Below are 17,925 nucleotides of genomic sequence, written 5' to 3'. Positions count from 1 at the left end.
TATGCCTTTATGTTCCCGTATCAGGAATATTAAGCAGATTATTAATGACTGTGTCCCATGTGCTCCCTAACTAACTTATTCATTATTATTTCCTGCCTGAAAAGGTAAACAAACAGAATCACAGAACCACAGCCTTTTGTGCTCAGTGTTACAGGAGGTTACCTACTGCTTTCATTAGTTCTATCTCTACCAAGTGGAAGAAAATAGTTGCCTGCACTTTGGTTTCATGTGTCAGCTTATGCTTCCGGCATCTGAAGTGAGCTTACAAGCAGGAGGGGGACCGACTTTTTACACAATCTGACAGCGACAGGACAAGGGGGAATGGCTTTAAACTAACAGAGGGGAGATGTAGGTTAGATGTGAGGGGGAAATGCTTTCTGCAGAGAGCAGTGAGGCCCCAGCACTGCTGCCCAGAGCTGTGGGTGCCCATCCCTGGAGGCACTCAAAGCTGGGTTGGATAGGCCAGGGCCAAACTGGGTTGACTGGGTTGGTTGGTACTGGGTGACCTTTAAGGTCCCCTCCAACCAAAGCTATGTGAGCCTCTGGCTCTACGCTGGGAGGAACACGTGTCACAATGTGACAGCAGCCCAGCAGGACGGGAGGTGCTGGTGCACCCCAAGGGTTTGGAAGAGAGGGTGATACTGGGTCTACCTAGGGAAACTGCAACTTCACGTCGCATTTCACTAACAGTTCCAGTGGGGAAAAACAGGTCAGGGCTGCGGCGTGAGGATGAACATTCATCTTTAGTTTGGCAGACCGAGGAGCACAGCATGGTTTGGAGAACAGGGGCTCTTCCAAGCACCACAGTGGATGCAGGGAGCAGTAATTGAGTTTCTCTTGCTTACGACAGAGGTTCAGACAGTCTCTGGCTCGGGAAGTCCCCACACCATTATCCGACAGGAGTGAGTATATTAAAGCCTCACTCAATATTTTCTTCTGTTCATTATAATCCCTCCCCAGCCATCTGCTGCTGGACACTGGGAAACAGGATACCAAAAGAGAGGGACATAGAGCAAGATCTTTTGTTTGAACCACAGCATAGCCATTCTTTATAACATAACAGCAATTCTCCCTTCCAACCACTCAGCTCTGCCAGAAAACACTGAAACATGTATTCCATGGATGCTGAGAGTAAGTGAAGGCACCGAGATCTGCAGCGTCCACACCTTCCCTTGGTAGTTTGCTCTAATGGCCAATCTCCCCTGCTGCTCCAAATTTCCACCTCCGGCTCATAAAAATATTTTTGTTTCTTCATTTTGTCATCTGAACACTTGGATTCAGTTTCCAGGTATTGTTCCATGCTTTTTGTGTCTGCTAAAATGAACAGCTATTTGGTACCTGCCTTTTTTTTTTTTTCCCCACAGAGAACCAACTCTATGAAGGTGGAATCAACAAGTGAGATTTTTGTTCACTCTTATTATCAGAGAGTTTCCCAAAGTATGGTACATGTCCCAAAATGCTTCAGAACAAACACCAATGACTGTTTCCCCAGCTCACTGGATTGCTTCACTCCAACCACACAGTCTGTGTCTTCTCCAACTTTTCAACATCTCTTAAAAATTGGAAATAGAGATGTTGTATTAATGCATAAGCAACAGGAAAAGCGAGAGTCGTGGTTTTCACAAAGCTCTGCACACCCACAGTTTTCACTGCCCCACTCCCAGGGGCTCAGTGTTGCTGCTTCTGTTGCAGCCACGTCCCTTTCCTACCCCAAGGCTGCTTTGGGATCTCTGCTCTGTCCTGTCTCCCCATTCCTAAGGATCCTACAGGATCTCATAAAATGGTTCGGGTTGGAAGGAACCTTTAAGATCATCTGTCCAAACCTTCTGCTATAGGCAGGGACAACTCCCTCTAGACCAGGTTGCTCACAACCCCATCCAGCCTGGCCGTGAATGCCTCCATGGAGGGGGCTTTCACAGCCTCACTGGGCAATCACCTCCAAAGACACAAATCCTAAGATTCTCCAAACCCAACAAAGCTCACCTGATGGAACCCCAGGAGCCCACAGGCCCCTTGGGACAGCCGGTGACCAACATGTCCCCACTGAGCCTTCAGGGTGCCCCCAAGCCTTCTGGCTCCTGCCACGCAAGTGTGACGCTACAAAGGGCTGCTGGAGCCAAACGCTGTGTGACATCACAGAGCTTCCCCATGCACTCAGCACGGCCTCCATCACTGCTGCCACAAATGAGCTCAGTTTGTTCCACATTCCCATCGCTTCCTTCCCAGCACTCTGTGCACCCCATGCTCTGCTGTCCCCAGGCTGACATCATGCTAAGACGGGGCGGCAGCAGCATCTGCCAGCTTTTCTGGAATGGTCTCAAGATATCCAAAAGGGATAGAAAAATTAACAAAACAAAAAAGGAAGCACAACAGCCACCCCTCCTCCCTCCTCCCCCAGGAGTGCCCTGTGTGCAACATCCATCCACACCGGCTGGAAATGCTCCTCTAGCTCCCAGCTCAGCACCCCTTGCTTAGCAGCAGACCCTTCTGCACACACACTACGAATACATCCCACCTCTTCCTTACAAATAGGGAACAGCAATATTTATTAAACATGTCTAGTTTTTCTGCCTTATTATGCGTTTTAGCTCTCCTCAGTCGTGATAAGTCTATACAAAACCATTATTAGAATTTCTTTTGTTCCTGATATATTTTCTTTCTGTTCTTTGCAGTGACAGTCGCCGATTTTTTTCCCTTGTGTTTTTTTTTTTTTTTTTTTTTTTTAACTTTCTTTATAAATTTTCTGCACTTGATAACTTCTAACTCCAGGATAACTGTCATCCCTTCCTTTTATTCTTCTTTTTTCTTCCTCATTTTACTACTTACCAGGCTCTGGCATGTGGGGGTAGAAGGATAGGGGAACGCAGGATTCAGTTTTGGATCAATCTCAGAACTAGAACTGACAACAGATCCTGGAAGTGAAATAAACCATTTGGGGAAAAGTAAAACCCAGGATCGACGTGGCACCCTTGCCTGCAATCCTGAGGCTTCTCCAGAGGGTGCAGGCAGGGGATGAGGGTCCCAAGGCTCACACCAAAGGAGATGGAGCCCCTGCGAGAGAGCTGGACTTGAACAAAGCCAAAATGAAAACAGATGCCAGCATAGAAAGGACTATTTAAACTATAGCCTGAGAAAATCAACAGGCACAGGAGAACGCCCAGTTTAAGTAAAGCATTTTCTATTGATGAGGTCATGAGCGTACTGCATCCTTGAAAAACTTTATAGATATTTATAAAACTCAGGTAGGAAACAAAAGACTCAGTGCACTGCAGTCTGTATCCCAATTACACAGCAGCGATGGAGCCAACTGCAGAGTGAAGCCCAGTGGGGACCAACATGGCCAAGGGCTGCAGAGCACCCTTACAGCCCAGAGCCCATCAGAAATCCTGCTACAGCTCCAGCACTGGTGAGCAAGGGATGGCATTAGTATTTAGGCAGTGTCACAGAAGACCAGAAAGGCTGGGGCTCCAGCAGCTCTATCTGCTGATGTTCTGGGAGACCTGACTGCTGCAAGAGCAACGCTCTGGAAGCTCCATCTCAGCTCCCTGCATGATGTCTTCAGGAAATGCAAATGTTCTTGAGTCCCACATGGCCACTCGTGGCACAAGCAGGAGAAGCCATGTGGTGGAGGTCCTCCCTGCACCACTGAACCCTGCTGCTCCCCACCGCCAGCAGCCAGGAGGGGTGACCACAGGCCCAGCTCTGCTGCACTGCCCCAGCATTTCAAACCCAAATTCTTCCCAACACAGAAGCCATGCAACAAAGTAGATTCAGCTAAGATTTAACTAAAGAAGAGGAAACTTAAGTGGGAGAATTTGTTAAGAGGAAGGTCACTGGTGCAGTTCAGAAGGTGAGAGGCAGCAGGTGCAGTGGAGAACTTGGTGAGGACAGTTTTCACCTCTCAAAGTTTGGCTAAAACAGCAGAGTAAAAAGAGCCATTAAAAACAGAGAAACACGCTCATGGAAGAATGCGAACTCACTGAAGCTAAATTTAAAGCCATCAAAGGTCAATGAAAAAAAGATTTTGAGAAAGAGGTCATTAAAGGAATAAAAATTAATTTTAATAATAACAAAATCAAGCACGTAAGCATCACAAGCCAGATTCTGGTATAACTCAAGCTCTGAAGGAACACAGGCTGAAAATTTAACTGAAAGGGCTCAGGAATTCCCTTCCTGGACTGAACTACGTGAGGATCCACCTCACACTACAGGGTCACCAGAAGAAGTAAACCTACCTAACGAAATTACCAGCTACAGAACAACAGCAGGGCAAGACAGTATCCACCCAAAAGCCTTAAAGACATGAAGCTACAACTGCTTGGCTACCACAGACTCACCTATATCAGGCTGCCCAAGGAGGCTGTGGATGCCCCATCCCTGCAGGCATTCAAGGCCAGGCTGGATGTGGCTCTGGGCAGCCTGGGCTGCTGGTTGGCGACCTGCACACAGCAGTGGTTGGAACTGGATGAGCACTGTGCTCCTTCGCAACCCAGGCCATTCTAGGATTCTATGATCGATCAAGGTTTTAGAAGGATTACAACAGAGACCCAAAGAATACAACTGCAGAACTTGAGTTCTGTAGCTGAAAAGTTATTACAACAGAATATCTGACAAAAAGGACACAACAGGAGCAAGCACAGCTCTGCAGACAGCCATAGCTCACAGAATTACCGGAGTGGCTGGGAAGGACGAATGAGCAAGCAGAAAAGAAGGAGTGAGATGCAGTCTACCCAACTTTCCAAGTCTTAGCCAAGTTTCCTCTAGAAACAGCAAGCGCACCCACAGTGCTGTCATATGCACAGAACAGAAAGCAAGAAATCATCCCCTTGATTAATTACTGATTAAAAGAGAATAAAGGGCAGGAACAGTCTGATACTGTAAGTGGGACCAGGCAGACACCTGCTCAGTGCACCATGTGAGACATGGAGAAAGGGATGGAGTCACCAAGGCCGTGGACAAGATGTTCCTGAGGTCAATCCAAGCAGCAGTGACCACACCATGCAGGAAAGTGGGTGGCAAAAGAGAGGATGAAATTCTGCATGGATATATGCAAAGCAATACATGCAGGGAAAAGCAGCTCCAATGACACACACAAAATAAAGGCATCTAAATTAGCCATTAGCATTCACAAAAGCAACTGAGGAGTCGCTGAGGACACTCCTCCAGCAGTGTGAGCCTGATGGTGGCCAGCACAGCAAGTGAAACAATTAATTAGCAAAGGAACAGAGAAGGCACCAACACATACTGCCAAATCCACAGCATATCCACCATAAAGAGTTCTGGTGATCCTGCCTCAAAAATGACTGCAGGAAGAGAACTGGAAGAGCAAATCCTCTTTGTGCTCCTCTGTACCAAAATAAATGGCAGCCACAGCGAGCACAAAACTCATCTGAGTGCTTAGTAATGCCAGGCTACTGGAAACTCCCCTTCACGATGGCCTGCAGCACTGCTGAGGCTTGAGGAGCATTCACAGGGTTGGTGCAGTGCTGTGAAACAGAGGTGAGAAGGAAAGCACTGCGTGCTGCACCTGCCGGAGCAGAACATGAAATTACTAAGGCATCTGTCCCACAACAGACACAGCTCTAAGGCAGGTCCTGCCCTACAGAACTCACTGTCAGAGCTGTAGGCTCACAAGGAAACCTGGAAGACAGTGCTGCAAACTCCTTTCTAACTTACAAAGTTGGCTGCCATTCAACTAATGCAAACCAAAGCCTGACAACCCAACATAAGGTTTCACCCCATGGCAGAGGGCATAACACCAGGAGGGAAGAGAAAATCCACCCACCTAGCACCAACCTGAGACAGCATGGGGAGCAGAAAGCTCCTGCAAGGACAAGTCTGCAGATGTGCTTGGAGCAAACATTCCACAAGGCCTCGAAATACAGCCAGTGCAAGGCAGCGGGGCAGGAAGTTAAAGGAAAATGCAGGAGGATGAACTTGCAGAGGTGTCCAAGAGGGGAAAAACGGTTATGATCCAACATCTCACCTTCTTTGTGAAAATTATTAATAGTCCTTGCGCAGAAATTTGCAATGGAGCCTGTGTGTTTGTTGGTGTGCAGCCCCACAGCCTCCATCCAAAAAGGACGCTCCTGGAGTCAGTTCTGCTCCATTATAGGTCATGTTTAAAAGCCCTACATTTTCCCCAAAAAGAAAGAACAGCCCCAAAGTCTTTAAGTTTACGGCTCGCTGTTATGACTACGTGGAAAAGTAACAAAAATAACTGGACAAAAAGCTTAGAAATTACGATGACCTGAAAGAAAAAAAAAAAAAAAAAAAAAAAAACAGAAGAAGTTTCTGCAATTTGCTGTTGAAAAAAAAATCCTATGGCTTTTTTTGGTTTGTGGGATCATTAAAATAGCTAAGCTGGGAACGTCATTCCCTTCGTGGGTTCTGCTAGGAAGGAGTGCCTTCGGGTAACAGTGGGGATGTTTATAGGGGAAGAAAGGCTTTTTGTTAATAAATTCATTCAACTATTGAGATGCAAAATACACCAAATGGTTATTTATATAACAAACTATTATAACACGATCAAACCTAAATTAATAAAAGAGAAAAAAACACTTTGGCAGAAAAGAAACTAAAATGTATTATTTCTGGTGCCAGAACCATTCTGTATGAAAGCATGTATTAACGGAATATATTCCTTGTATTTATTGCACAAGGGCCCTCTTGCATTAGAGGGAGTTAAGGTGGAAGGACTGTGTGTTTTGGAAACAATGCTGGCCTAACACTTGAAAATTACATAAATCCAGAGGAGACAGATAACTTTTTTTTCTATTTTTGGGTGGGAGGAAGGAAGAGGTTTGAAAAATGTAAATATTCTAGTGCCATTTTTCCTCCAGAATGATGTTTTCCCCATGATAATATTCTGTTAACAAAATAAAATCCTCTGTCCTGCAGAGTCAAAGGGACAGGCTGGAGCAGAGGACTGAGGTACCATTTTAATGACTTCAGTCAAAATACTTGTGGGGAAATTGAACCACGAGCATAAATCCCTGCAGGACGAGCCCTTATGTGGATTTCTAAGCAGAATAAAATTTGAAGCATTGGAAGAAGAAAAAAAAAAAAAAAAAAAGCACATCCTATGAGGAAAAGTCAAGACACAAATGGAAAATTCCTTCCTGGCTCCATGGTTGCTAATTGCATACGTTCTGCTAGGAGCCGAGGATCATAGATTTCTACATATATATTTAATTAGGTTAATTTGTAAAAAGTAGACATATGTCTGCTTAAGGTAGACAGGAACATTTCATTTTATACATTTTAAATATCACCTAATGAACTGCAACACAAGCACTGTTTATGCTGGAATAGGAAGGCCAGAGAGGTCTTTGCAAGAGAGGAAAGCACAAGCATACACGAATTAGACAAACATACACAACTTGTGACTGCTATCTACACAACATTATCACAAATCAAAAGCAATGGCCCATCCTCAGTAAATTTACTTGTTAGCAAATAAACCAATTAAGATGTTAAAAAAAAAACAACATCTAAATACATGCAAGGTTTCAGGAGAGGGTCTCTTGTGTTTGTAGATGAGGAAAAACATCTCCAAATTGACAAATGGCGAGAACACATCCACCGAGCACAGGATGCTCCAATGGACTCGTTCCTTCATCCCTCCAATATCCACAACCCATTTCTAGGAGCACCAATTGCATCACCACCCTCAGAGCATACATTGCAATCCCAACCCCATCGTCTTGTTCCAGACACACTGTGCCTCCTGTCCCCAGGAACGGCGGATCCCCCTCCAGGGCCAAATGCTGTTATCACCACCCAGCCACATTTGCAGATCTTTAAAATAAAGACAGGTAAGAAGGTAAAAATATCCCTCACTCAGCTCAGTATGCAGTATGCCTTGGTGGCATTAACCACCAACAGAAAACCAAAGCCACATGCTGTGAAACAGTCCAAGCATAAAAAAAGGGTCAAAATTAATTCCATACCAATCCCACCAGCTTGTGTTCATCCCCACAGCATAAGGGCCACTGACCACTGGTCTTCACCCATTCCAGACGCCACTGTCAGCACTGCAGTCCCCAGGATGCACTCGAGCATCTTGAGATCCCAGCACGGGCTCCTGCTGATGGCATCACCGGAACGCTCAGAGCAATCCCAGTGATTACTGCACCCACATGTGGAGTCCTGTTGGAACACATCCAAAGGAGGGACACAACATTGATCCCAGGGATGTAACACCTCCCTGCGAGTACAGGCCGAGAGCCGGGGCTGCGCAGCCTGCAGAAGAAAAGGCTGTGGGAGCTGCGAGTGCCCTGTCAGTATCTACAGGGCTGCAAGAAGGAAGGGGACAGACTCCTTAGCTTTGTCTGCTGTGACAGCACAAGAGGAAACGGTTTCCATTTAAAAGAGGGGAGATTTGAGCAGACATAAGGGAGAAGGTTTTGTTTGTTTGGTTGGTTTTTTTACACTCAGGGCAGTGAGGCACTGCACAGGCTGCCCAGAGAGGCGGTGATGCCCCATCGCTGCAGACAGCCAAGGTCAGGCTGGGCAGGGCTGAGAGCACTGATGGAGCTGTGAGTGTCTCTGTGCACTGCAGGGAGTGGGACCAGACTGCCTTTAAGGGTTCCTTCCAACTCAAAACAATTCCATGATTCCCAGTGGGGTTTCCAGTTCTCCTCCACCATGAGCCTGACCCAAACCCAGCTGTGCCTCTCCACACGGGTTTCAAAAACACATACAGAAATCTGAGAAGGTATTTTGTCTCCAGCAAATAATTATCCTCTAACCTTACAACTCTTCCTTCTCATCCGCAAAATGATGAGTTATCAGGAATGCTGGTAAAACCTGAAGATTTGCAGCTCCCAGACTGAAGACCTCGAGTGACAGCTTTACACCCCAACGCCTGCAGCCACCCTTGAGTTTCAAGCTACATACGGCTCTACCAAGGCAGCTCATGCACAACGGCTATGGCCATCTAGTTCTGGTCCCAAAGCACACCCAGCAGTCTAAATACAAGGAATCATAGTTAAAATAGTAACAACAACAACAACGACAAATCATCAAAACAGCCACCTCTGGGATCTGCTTTGGAGCGCTCATGGCCACCCGCTCTGTGCTCCCCGCAGCCTTCTGCACCACAGCACTGCCGGCTCTGGCCGCGGAGTTTTGAGCACTGAGGTTTAATACTTCCATAAATAGGCCTAGAGCAATGAAACGCTTATACTAAAATTGTTCTCCCCACGCTGTAAGCAGAACCTAAATGACGGGCCTTCAACGCAAGCACACCCAAGTTCTGCTGAAAACTTGGCTCCTGCTGTTATTTTCAGACAGGGAAGGACACCTACACCCACACGGAGTGAAAAAATTAACTTTTGAAATATTACTCGCAGCCTGAATATACCCAGCAAAACAGAGCTGCAGTGAGCATTATGAACAGAGGCCTGAGGACGCGGCGGTGCCATGCAGACCTGCTGAGCCTGCTGGCAAGGAGGCTTCAGTTCCACAGAATCACAGCACGGCTGTTTGTAAGCTGCCCTCCAGTACTGGAAGGCTGCAATGAGGTTTCCCCACAGCCTTCGCTTCTGCAGGCTGAACGCCCCTCTGAGCATCCTACCGGCCCTTTGTGATTTACTTCTGTGCCTTGCTCAGATGCTGAACCTCATGCAATACCATCCCCAATGTCTGAGCAACACCCAGGATACTGAAGCTCACCAAGCCCTCGCATTTACAACCTGAGGTCTGGCCAGTACAGTGCCAAAGCCCAGGCAGTGCCCAGCCTCCCCAGAGGCCTCTGTCCTCCATCGATACACCCAGCCTCCCAGGCATGTCTGCATGCATAGCCATACACACAGGTATTGATTCCTCCTACACACAATGGCTCCTCAGCGGCGTCAGCAGCCCCCACCTCTGCTCTGCGTGCTGGTATTGGCTTCTCCCCTTTGTCAGCCAGCATCAGGATACACATCATCTCCAGTCATTGCTTTTCCACTTCCAGCGTCATTTTTCAAGTTATGCCAGCCAAATATAGATGTGAAACAAACAGCAGTACTGTAAATTAAAAGCAAGAAATCTTGCCTATGTAATTAAATCTTTACAGGTACAGCACACCAGCTAAGCCTTTCCAACATGCATATTAAGGAGCGCCCTGGCAATACAGGTTAGAGAAACAACAACTGAAGAGAAAGGCTCCTGAGAAGAGCTGGCCCAGCAGAACACCAGGTGTGGTGACACCGGTCCCACCTCCAAAACACACTGCGCATGACTGCCCCGCAGCAATCCAGCAGATCTACCATAAACCAGCCACACTGCCTCCAGCACTGCCCTGACCCCATCCAGGAGTCACCTGGACCCACCTACAGCTGTACAGACTGATGGGTTCAGCTGCTTTGACTTCCACAAGGAGCTGTGTAACTGCCGAGCTTCCGCTCTCTGAGCTTCCTAACAACATCCCAGTTGGAGCAAAGGCTTTCAGTACATCAGCATGAGTGTTCAGATGAGTTAATATGCCAGAGTCAACTGCCTCCTCAAAACAGTTTAAAGGTTTAAACGTAGAGCACAAAGCTAATTCCACATCTGCACTGAAGTGTTTTAGGTAGGGGTGCAGAGCCAAATCTCTAACATCAAGAGTTGCTTCTACATTGCTCATAGTCGCATCCTCTCCCAAAAGGCCTCTGCATGAGAAACATCTCTGCAGCAATGCTTTCTTATACACGCATTTACACTCTAAATACTGTCAGGGCATAACATCCACCTATATCCATCATTTTGGTACCCAGCCGCCACATGCAAATTGCAGAGTCTAGCACAGCAACTCCTGTGCACCAAGAGCCAAGCCCACTGACTGAAGAACAAGGAGAAGGCCAATGCTCACATCGAACCTCACACAGGACCAAAGTCCCACCAACAGCACAGCAGACAAGGCCCAGGACTGCGGGAGGAGAAGGAAGATTCAAGGTGTATATAACCAACTGAACCAAGGGAAGGAAACCCCACCTTTATAAATAGTTTGATGTCTCTAGAGTGCGTCCTGGGAAGGGACACGCTGCTCAGGAAGGCCCTTCAGCCATTCCCTTCTTTTGAAGGGAGTAAGTGTGTTATGTGTATATATTGTTTTTCATGAAATCATAGGATATCCCAAGCTGAATGGTATCCACAGGGATCATCGAGCCCAACCCCACACAGCACCACCCAAACCCCAACCCCGTGGCTGAGCGGTGTTCCAGCACTCCCTGAGCTTTGCTGTTGCTTCCCTGTGTCTCTTTCCCCCTCCTGGTGCTAGACTTAAAAATTCAGCTCTCACGTGGCTGCTGATGAGGCAGAGCCGCTATGACAAGTTGCACCAGTGCTGCATGCCACTGATGAAAGATACGTCGCAAATGGTTATTTTTCATATACCATCCACGGTAAACAGCATCATTCATTTCTATTCCCTTGCTCCAGACAAATCAATGATTGTTAATGCAAAGTCAACACGTCCAGATGTAGTTTGCATACCAGTTAACCACTAAATTGGCATCACACAGTACAGAATAATCAAGAGACATTCAAGGAACTAAACAAAAGCAAAAAGGAGGCAGATGACTAGCAATTAATCCATAAAAGACCTTTAAAAATTAGAAACTTCTTCCCTAGAAAACACAGTATGCCCAAACTGAACACACAATTTCAAATGAACTTATCACTGCGGTTTTAACAGCTCAGAAATTCAGAGATTACAAGAAATAAACATCTCCCAGCTCCATTTATTTGTGCTCTGTACCAAAAAGGGACCACAACCTCAGGCCATGCTTGCAGGTCCTGAGAAGGTGCTTTCTGCCACCGCTTGTGCTCCTGTCTACATCAGAGTCTATTTCTGCACACAACAAGATGCCAAAGTCACATTGCTGGGCATCACTGTGTGACCAACCCAATCCACGTTAGGGTTTTCCACTCCTGAAGCAGCACAATCAACACACAACAATTAGCTGTGTGCACCAAGCAGGAACTGGAGCAGCTCATAGAGCAGAGCAGGACTGCAGTGCTCTGGGCAGTACCAGCAGAAGACAGTGTGACCCAGCCAGCACATCCTGCTGCACACCCAGCAAGCCTCACACACACAGCAGGGCCATACAAGCTCTGTGGCTGAGTTATCCTTCTGGCCTGCACTGCACCGCTTCCAAAATCCATATGACCTTCAGGGCACAGACCCCAAATCCTTCCCAGTGCAAGCTACCAAATCAAAATTTTTAAAAAATTAATTAAATCTATTTTATAGAGCCTTAATTTCACTGCTGTGCTTGTGTAACTGCAAACTGACTGTGATTGCACTGAGACTGGCGCTACTCACAGCACTGTGGCAGTGAAATGTATTTAAATCATCCCAGAGTTCTGCGAGTTGGATTGTAACACTTTATACAGTGCTTGTGTAAATATTATCTACTACTTTAATAATGTTGTGTCTATTTTCATCCCTCGCTGAGGACCGGGTACTCAAAATTCTTCTCTTTGGTCGGTCCTGCACTGAGCTGTGCTGGTATCACTATGCTGGGGTGGCTCCTTCACTTCACATCACTTAAAGTGATAAATATTGATCAACGTTTCCCAAAGAAAAATAATAGTTAAAAAAATACCCTAGGAAGCAGATTGCATTCAGAAATCGTGAAGAAAAAAAAAACACCAAGCAGAAGGAGGGACAACAGCGTGCAGCAAGTCTAGATTCAGAAACCCCCAGTAACTTAAATTGTGGCTTTCTATCACCAGCGGAACACATCGTGGGAGCTGTCGTTCAAATGAAACCAATTAAAGTTAAAGGAGCTGAAGTGCATCCCCATGAGCTGCAGCCCAGCACCATGGCACCGCATCCCAAACCCCAAAGCAGCACCTGCAGACTGCCTGCTCATCCTCACCACAGCGCACAGAAAACAATCCCAATTCTGATATTTAAAGAGACTACAAGAAACTAAAGAGATAAAACTCTCAAATGTGCCATTTGTGACCCAAAACGGGAATACATGCCATTTCTCTAATTCAATTCAACCCCGCCCCCACCCCCAGCACCCCCCAAGAGTGCAACCCCAAGCCTCCAGGTAAAGGTGTTGGAGGGGAAGAGAAAAGGCAGCAGCAAAAGGCATGGTTTGGAGAAAATGAGTGAAACCTAAAATAAATAAATAAAAATTAAAATTTGTAAAAAAAAAAAAAAAAGAAAAAAAAAAAAGAAAAGCATTGAAGCTAAGCAGCTTCTCTTGGTACAACCACGGAGTAGGTAAAATCTGGGGGGTGAGGAAGGGATTCTTGGTGCAAAACAACCTGGGGAAGGCACCGCGCTGCAGCTCCCTGCCTGAAAGCAGCAATGAAGCACACTCAGGGATCACTTCAACCGATGTTGAAACCCGGTGGGTAATTTCTGCCCCGTTTCTCTGTGCAATGTGGTCCCTAATCCGGTATGTGCTAAAAAAGGTTCAGGAAGAGGGCTGGGAGGGGGAGGGGGAAATAAATGCAAAAAAAAAAAACAAAAAAAAAAACGTGGAGTTGACATTTGGGAGCGCTCTCCTCCCCCCAGGAGGAATCCCAGTTCTTTCCATCACCCCCCCTTTGAGAAATGCAAAATAAACGGGAGCAGAGGGGGGAAAGCAGCCTCAGGTCTTTCAATTTTCCAGCTTAATTTCAAGGAAAGATCGAATTACAGCGAAATCCAATTAAAACAGAAACTTTTGAGAGGTCTGAGATTCAGATTTGAAAATTCATCCCAGACTAAAATTTAATTTCTGCAAAGCAGCCACCCGTCAGCGCTCCACAGCTCTGCAAAACTCCCAGAGTTCAAAAATCTTACGCAGAAAAAGAAGAAAAAAAAAAAAAAAAAAAAAAAAAAAAAAAGAGAGAGAAAGAAAAAAAAAAGCTTTTTTTTTTTTTCTTTCCAGGAAAAAAAAAAAAAAAAGGAAAAAAAAAAAAAAAGAAAAAGAAAAACTGCAGCAGCTGTGGAGCAGAGCCCAGAGCAGCGCCAGCCATCTTGCTATTTTGTCCCCATTTTAGAGAGGAGACTGTGTCAAGGTTGGTAAAACTCAACGTTGACCTCATCGTTCCCTTCCTCTCCCTCCCCCACTTTTGGGTGGAAAGGCCATGGGTCCCTCTCTCCCATATTGCTTTTTATTGAAACAATGCATGTTTCTGAGCTCTTTTGTTATTTATTTTTGAAAAGATCAATACCAAGACCCCCACTATTCAAGGGCAACCCTACAAAAACAAGCGGTCCCGCGCAGCCCTGAACTCCTCCAACAGCACAACACTGCGCCCAACGTCGATTAAAAAGAAAAAAGAGAAAGACTTCCACCCCAAACTCCAGGAAGGCTTTGCAGGGCAGGCAAGGAAAAAAAGCAATCTGAAATTGGAAAAAACATCCTCCAAAAGCAGCACCCTTCACAAGCACTTCGGTTTTGCAATTTGGAGCAAAAAAAAAAAAAAAAAAAAAAAATCTGCAATTAGGTGTTCCTCCCCCCCTCCCCAAGATTGTTAATTATGCACATTCACAATGTCATGGCGGAGCTCCCACCAAACGTGTGCAAACACAGATTGATCAGACGCACCGGATCTGGAGTTGTTGCAGTGTGCGTTGAAAAAAGAAAAAAAAAAAGAAAAAAAAAAAAAAGAAAAAAGAAAAAAAAAAAAAACCTCCTGTGGAAATTTCTTTTTCTTTTTTTTTTTTTTTTTAATTTTTTTTTTTCTTCCCCCCCCCCCCCCCCCCCCTCCCCCTTCACAAACGAAATAGGAAATTAAATACTGGAAACTGTGTTTTAATGATGGCAGCAGAAACCATCCGGAAAGCCAAGAAATTCAAAAACCAATCTGCCATCTGAGTCCCGGCTCTGCCCACCCCGCCGTCCCTGGGCTGTGCTCACAATCTTATTGTTTAAGAGCAGTTTTGCATGAAATCCAAAATCACCACACCACCCCCAAAGAAAAAAAAAAAAAAAAAAAAAAAAATTGGGGTGTGTCCACAGCAAATTTTCTACGCTCCAATTTTCCTGCAAAACTCCTGGTTTGACACAAACCACTTCCAGCACTGCAGCAAACCCCAATTCTGGCGCAGCGTGCAAGTTCAAAATTACAATGAAGTACAATTCCTAATTGCTCCGTGCAGCAATTCTCCCACTTTGGGAAAGTGAGCAGCCATCCGGAGGGGCCGCCTCCATCCAACTCCAGGAGTTCCCCCCCCAACCCAATGCCCAGAGCGACATTCCAACCCCCTCCCCCCTAAAAAAAATAAAGAACCAGAGGATAAAAAAATAGGGAGTGAAAAAAAAAAAAAAAAAGAAAAAAAAAGGAAAAAAAAAACCAAAACAGAATTCATTCAAATTCAGCTTAATTTTCATTTCCATTACAGGCTTGGCTTAAAAAGAGACCAAAATTAGATTTGTGCCCCCCCATCCCTCCCGGCGCCAACTTTCTGCTAAATCACAAATAGCTGAATATTGCTTGCTTTTTTTTTTTTTTTTTTTCCTCCACAATTTTAATTTTTTTTTTTTCTTATTTACGAAATAGTCTCCTCTAGGTGGCGTCGTTTTAATGGAAAAATATTTTTAAAAAATAAAAAAAAAATTAAAAAATTAAAAAAAAAAAAAAAAAAACACCCTAGCTCTCGGGAACAAAATTAGGAGGGTTGGAATGAGGAAGGGGTGGGGGGGATAAAAATCAAGACCGGGAGACGGGATGGAGCGGGGGGGAGAAGCTCCGGGAGGGACGCGGGGCCGGGCAAGGCGGCGAGGGAGCGGGCAGCGGGCGCCGGGCCGCGGAGGCAGCGCCGGGCCGGGCCGTCCCCGCCATGGCCGCTCCGGGCGCCGCTTTGTTTTCCGCGCGGCGCGGACGGGCCGGGAGGGCCGCGGTCGAACGGGGCTCGGCGCCCCGGCGGCGCCCCCCGCGCACTGCGCCAAAGCGCCGCCGGCGGGGGCTCCGCGACGGGGCGGCTGCGGCTGCCGCCCTCCCTCCCTCCCCGCTCCCTCCGCCTCCCCTCGGGGGACACGCCGCCCGGCCCGGCCCGGCCGCCGCGTTACCTGCGCTCCCGTCGCCGCCGCCGCCGCCGGAGCGGAGCCGTCCGGCCGGTTCATGGGGCTGGGGCGGGAGGCAGGCGAGCCCCGCGCCGCCGGGGCCTGCGATCCGCCGCGCACAATGCCTCCGCCGCCGCCGCTGCCTCCTTTCCGCCCTCCCAGGAGCGGCGAGTGGGGGCGATGCCCCCGCTGCGCGGGTGGGCGGCTCGCCGGGCTGCTGCAGCCCCCCTTCCCCCCGGGGGCATGGGCCGGGGCGGCCGCCGCGGGCACACGGGCGCTGCCGCTAGCGGCGCGCCGCGCAGGGCTGGGCGGGCGCCTCCCGCTGCCGAGCCCGCGCCGCCGCCGCCATCACGGAGCCGCTCTGGGGGCAGCTCCAGCCGCGGCGCGCTCGCAGCCGGCGGCGCCGGGAGAAAGGGGTTGAGTCTGGCCCGGCGCGGGAGCCGCGCCGCGCCGCCGGACGGCCCCGCGCTGCCCTCCGCCCCCCGCGCGGCCCCGGCCCCGCGCCGGGCACCGCCGCGCAGCGCAGCGCCGCTCTGCCCCGCTCCGGCCCCTGCCCGACCGCCGCCCGGTGAGCTCGGGGCCGCTCCGCGCCGCGGGGAGGAAAAGCGGCCCCGGTGGCTCCCGCTGCTCCGAGCGCCGGGTTTTATTTCGGGGCGGCGCGGGGGAACCCCGGCTGCGCTGCTGGACGGAACGGGCGCGGCCCGGCGAGGAGAAGCGGGCGGCGGGTCCGTGCGGAGAGCCCGGCACCGCGGAGCCCCGAAGCTCCGGAGCGCAGTGCCCCCTCCTCCCCGTTTTTGAGAAGTCTCTCACACTGTTAAAGCCTTTCTCCATCCTCATCCTCACGGGAAACTCATCCCGTCTCCCTCTGCCAAAGCTTTCCCCCCACCGCGCTCAGTGCTGCCTGGCGAAATTTGCACGGCAGAAAAAAAAAAAAAAAAAAAAAAAAGCAAAAAAAAAAAAAGCTTTAAAGAAGTGGCACTTTTCCTCCCGTGGAAAACGCTTAGCACTAACTGCACACATCGTTAGATCTTGCGCCTACCTGCCGTTTGTCTCCCTTGCGAAGCATTGCCAAAAAATAGTTATTAATGGTATTAATAAGATTATCTGCTCTGCTGCTTTTCCCCGGCCCGGCCCGCAAAGCCCCCACAACTCCACAAGGCTGGGAGCCGAGTGCTGCCTTCATTCTCATTGCCCACACTGAAGACAGCTTCCCAGATATTGTGAAATACACATTTATGTTTGTTTGTTTGTTTTCAAGCAGATTTTGTTCTGAAATGCTCTATCATCGGTTTGCGTTGTTACTGAGCTAAATAAAAGTGTAAGGAGATGGTGGGGAGGGTAGGAATGGGAGACAGCTCTTGAATGAGCGTGGATGGGGTAGAAGCTCGGGTTATGTGATACAGCTGGAGGAGTACCTAGAAGGACAAGAACAGAAGTTGTGTTTGGGATGCTGGCTTACCCAATCCGCCTCCCCATAACCTCTCCTGCCTTCTGGCTGTGGGTACAGAATGGATGTAGAAGCTCATAAGCAAATGGGAAATGGCTGGAAACACCAAGCAGGCCTTTTCTTTGTGGAATTTTGCTTTGCCTGTCCAGCTGCCATGGCAGTGCTGCTGGTTCTGGGTCTGATGCCAGCACCTGAGCTCCCCAGCTGTTGTGGCACCTGCAAACCCACACCCACACTGCTTAAGCATCCCCAGAGCTATGCTGGATGACAGCTGCTGAACGGCCCCTTCAGAAATGACCTGACTTTCAGTGTCTGTTCTCCCATTATATTCCCTTCCTGGCTGCAGGCAGAGGGCACAGCAATGCTCCCCGCAGCCCTACACTCCCAGCCTGGGAACTTCACGTTTCTCTGCTTTCCTATCTGCAAAATGGGGCAGCAAGACTTCACTGTTCTCCAGAAAGCTCTGCAGCTGCTCCAGGCTGGGAACACTGCTCC

General features: G+C 48.2%; 1 protein-coding gene across 1 annotated transcript in view; it reads right to left on the bottom strand.

Moving 5' to 3' along the window:
• ZNF618 (zinc finger protein 618) overlaps nucleotides 1-16,239 on the bottom strand; it is a 136,337-nt gene extending 120,098 nt beyond the window's left edge. Inside the window, exon 1 of the mRNA XM_052680700.1 lies at nucleotides 15,990-16,239. Coding sequence (XP_052536660.1) covers nucleotides 15,990-16,043 — 54 coding nt within the window. The 5' untranslated portion in view covers nucleotides 16,044-16,239. The remainder of the gene's footprint in view (nucleotides 1-15,989) is intronic.
• Between the last annotated feature and the right edge of the window lie 1,686 nt (nucleotides 16,240-17,925).

The sequence above is a fragment of the Tympanuchus pallidicinctus genome, unplaced genomic scaffold (genome assembly GCF_026119805.1).
Source record: "Tympanuchus pallidicinctus isolate F22 unplaced genomic scaffold, pur_lepc_1.0 scaffold19, whole genome shotgun sequence".
Lineage (NCBI taxonomy): Eukaryota > Metazoa > Chordata > Aves > Galliformes > Phasianidae > Tympanuchus > Tympanuchus pallidicinctus.
This window is presented reverse-complemented; position numbering and strand designations above follow the sequence as displayed.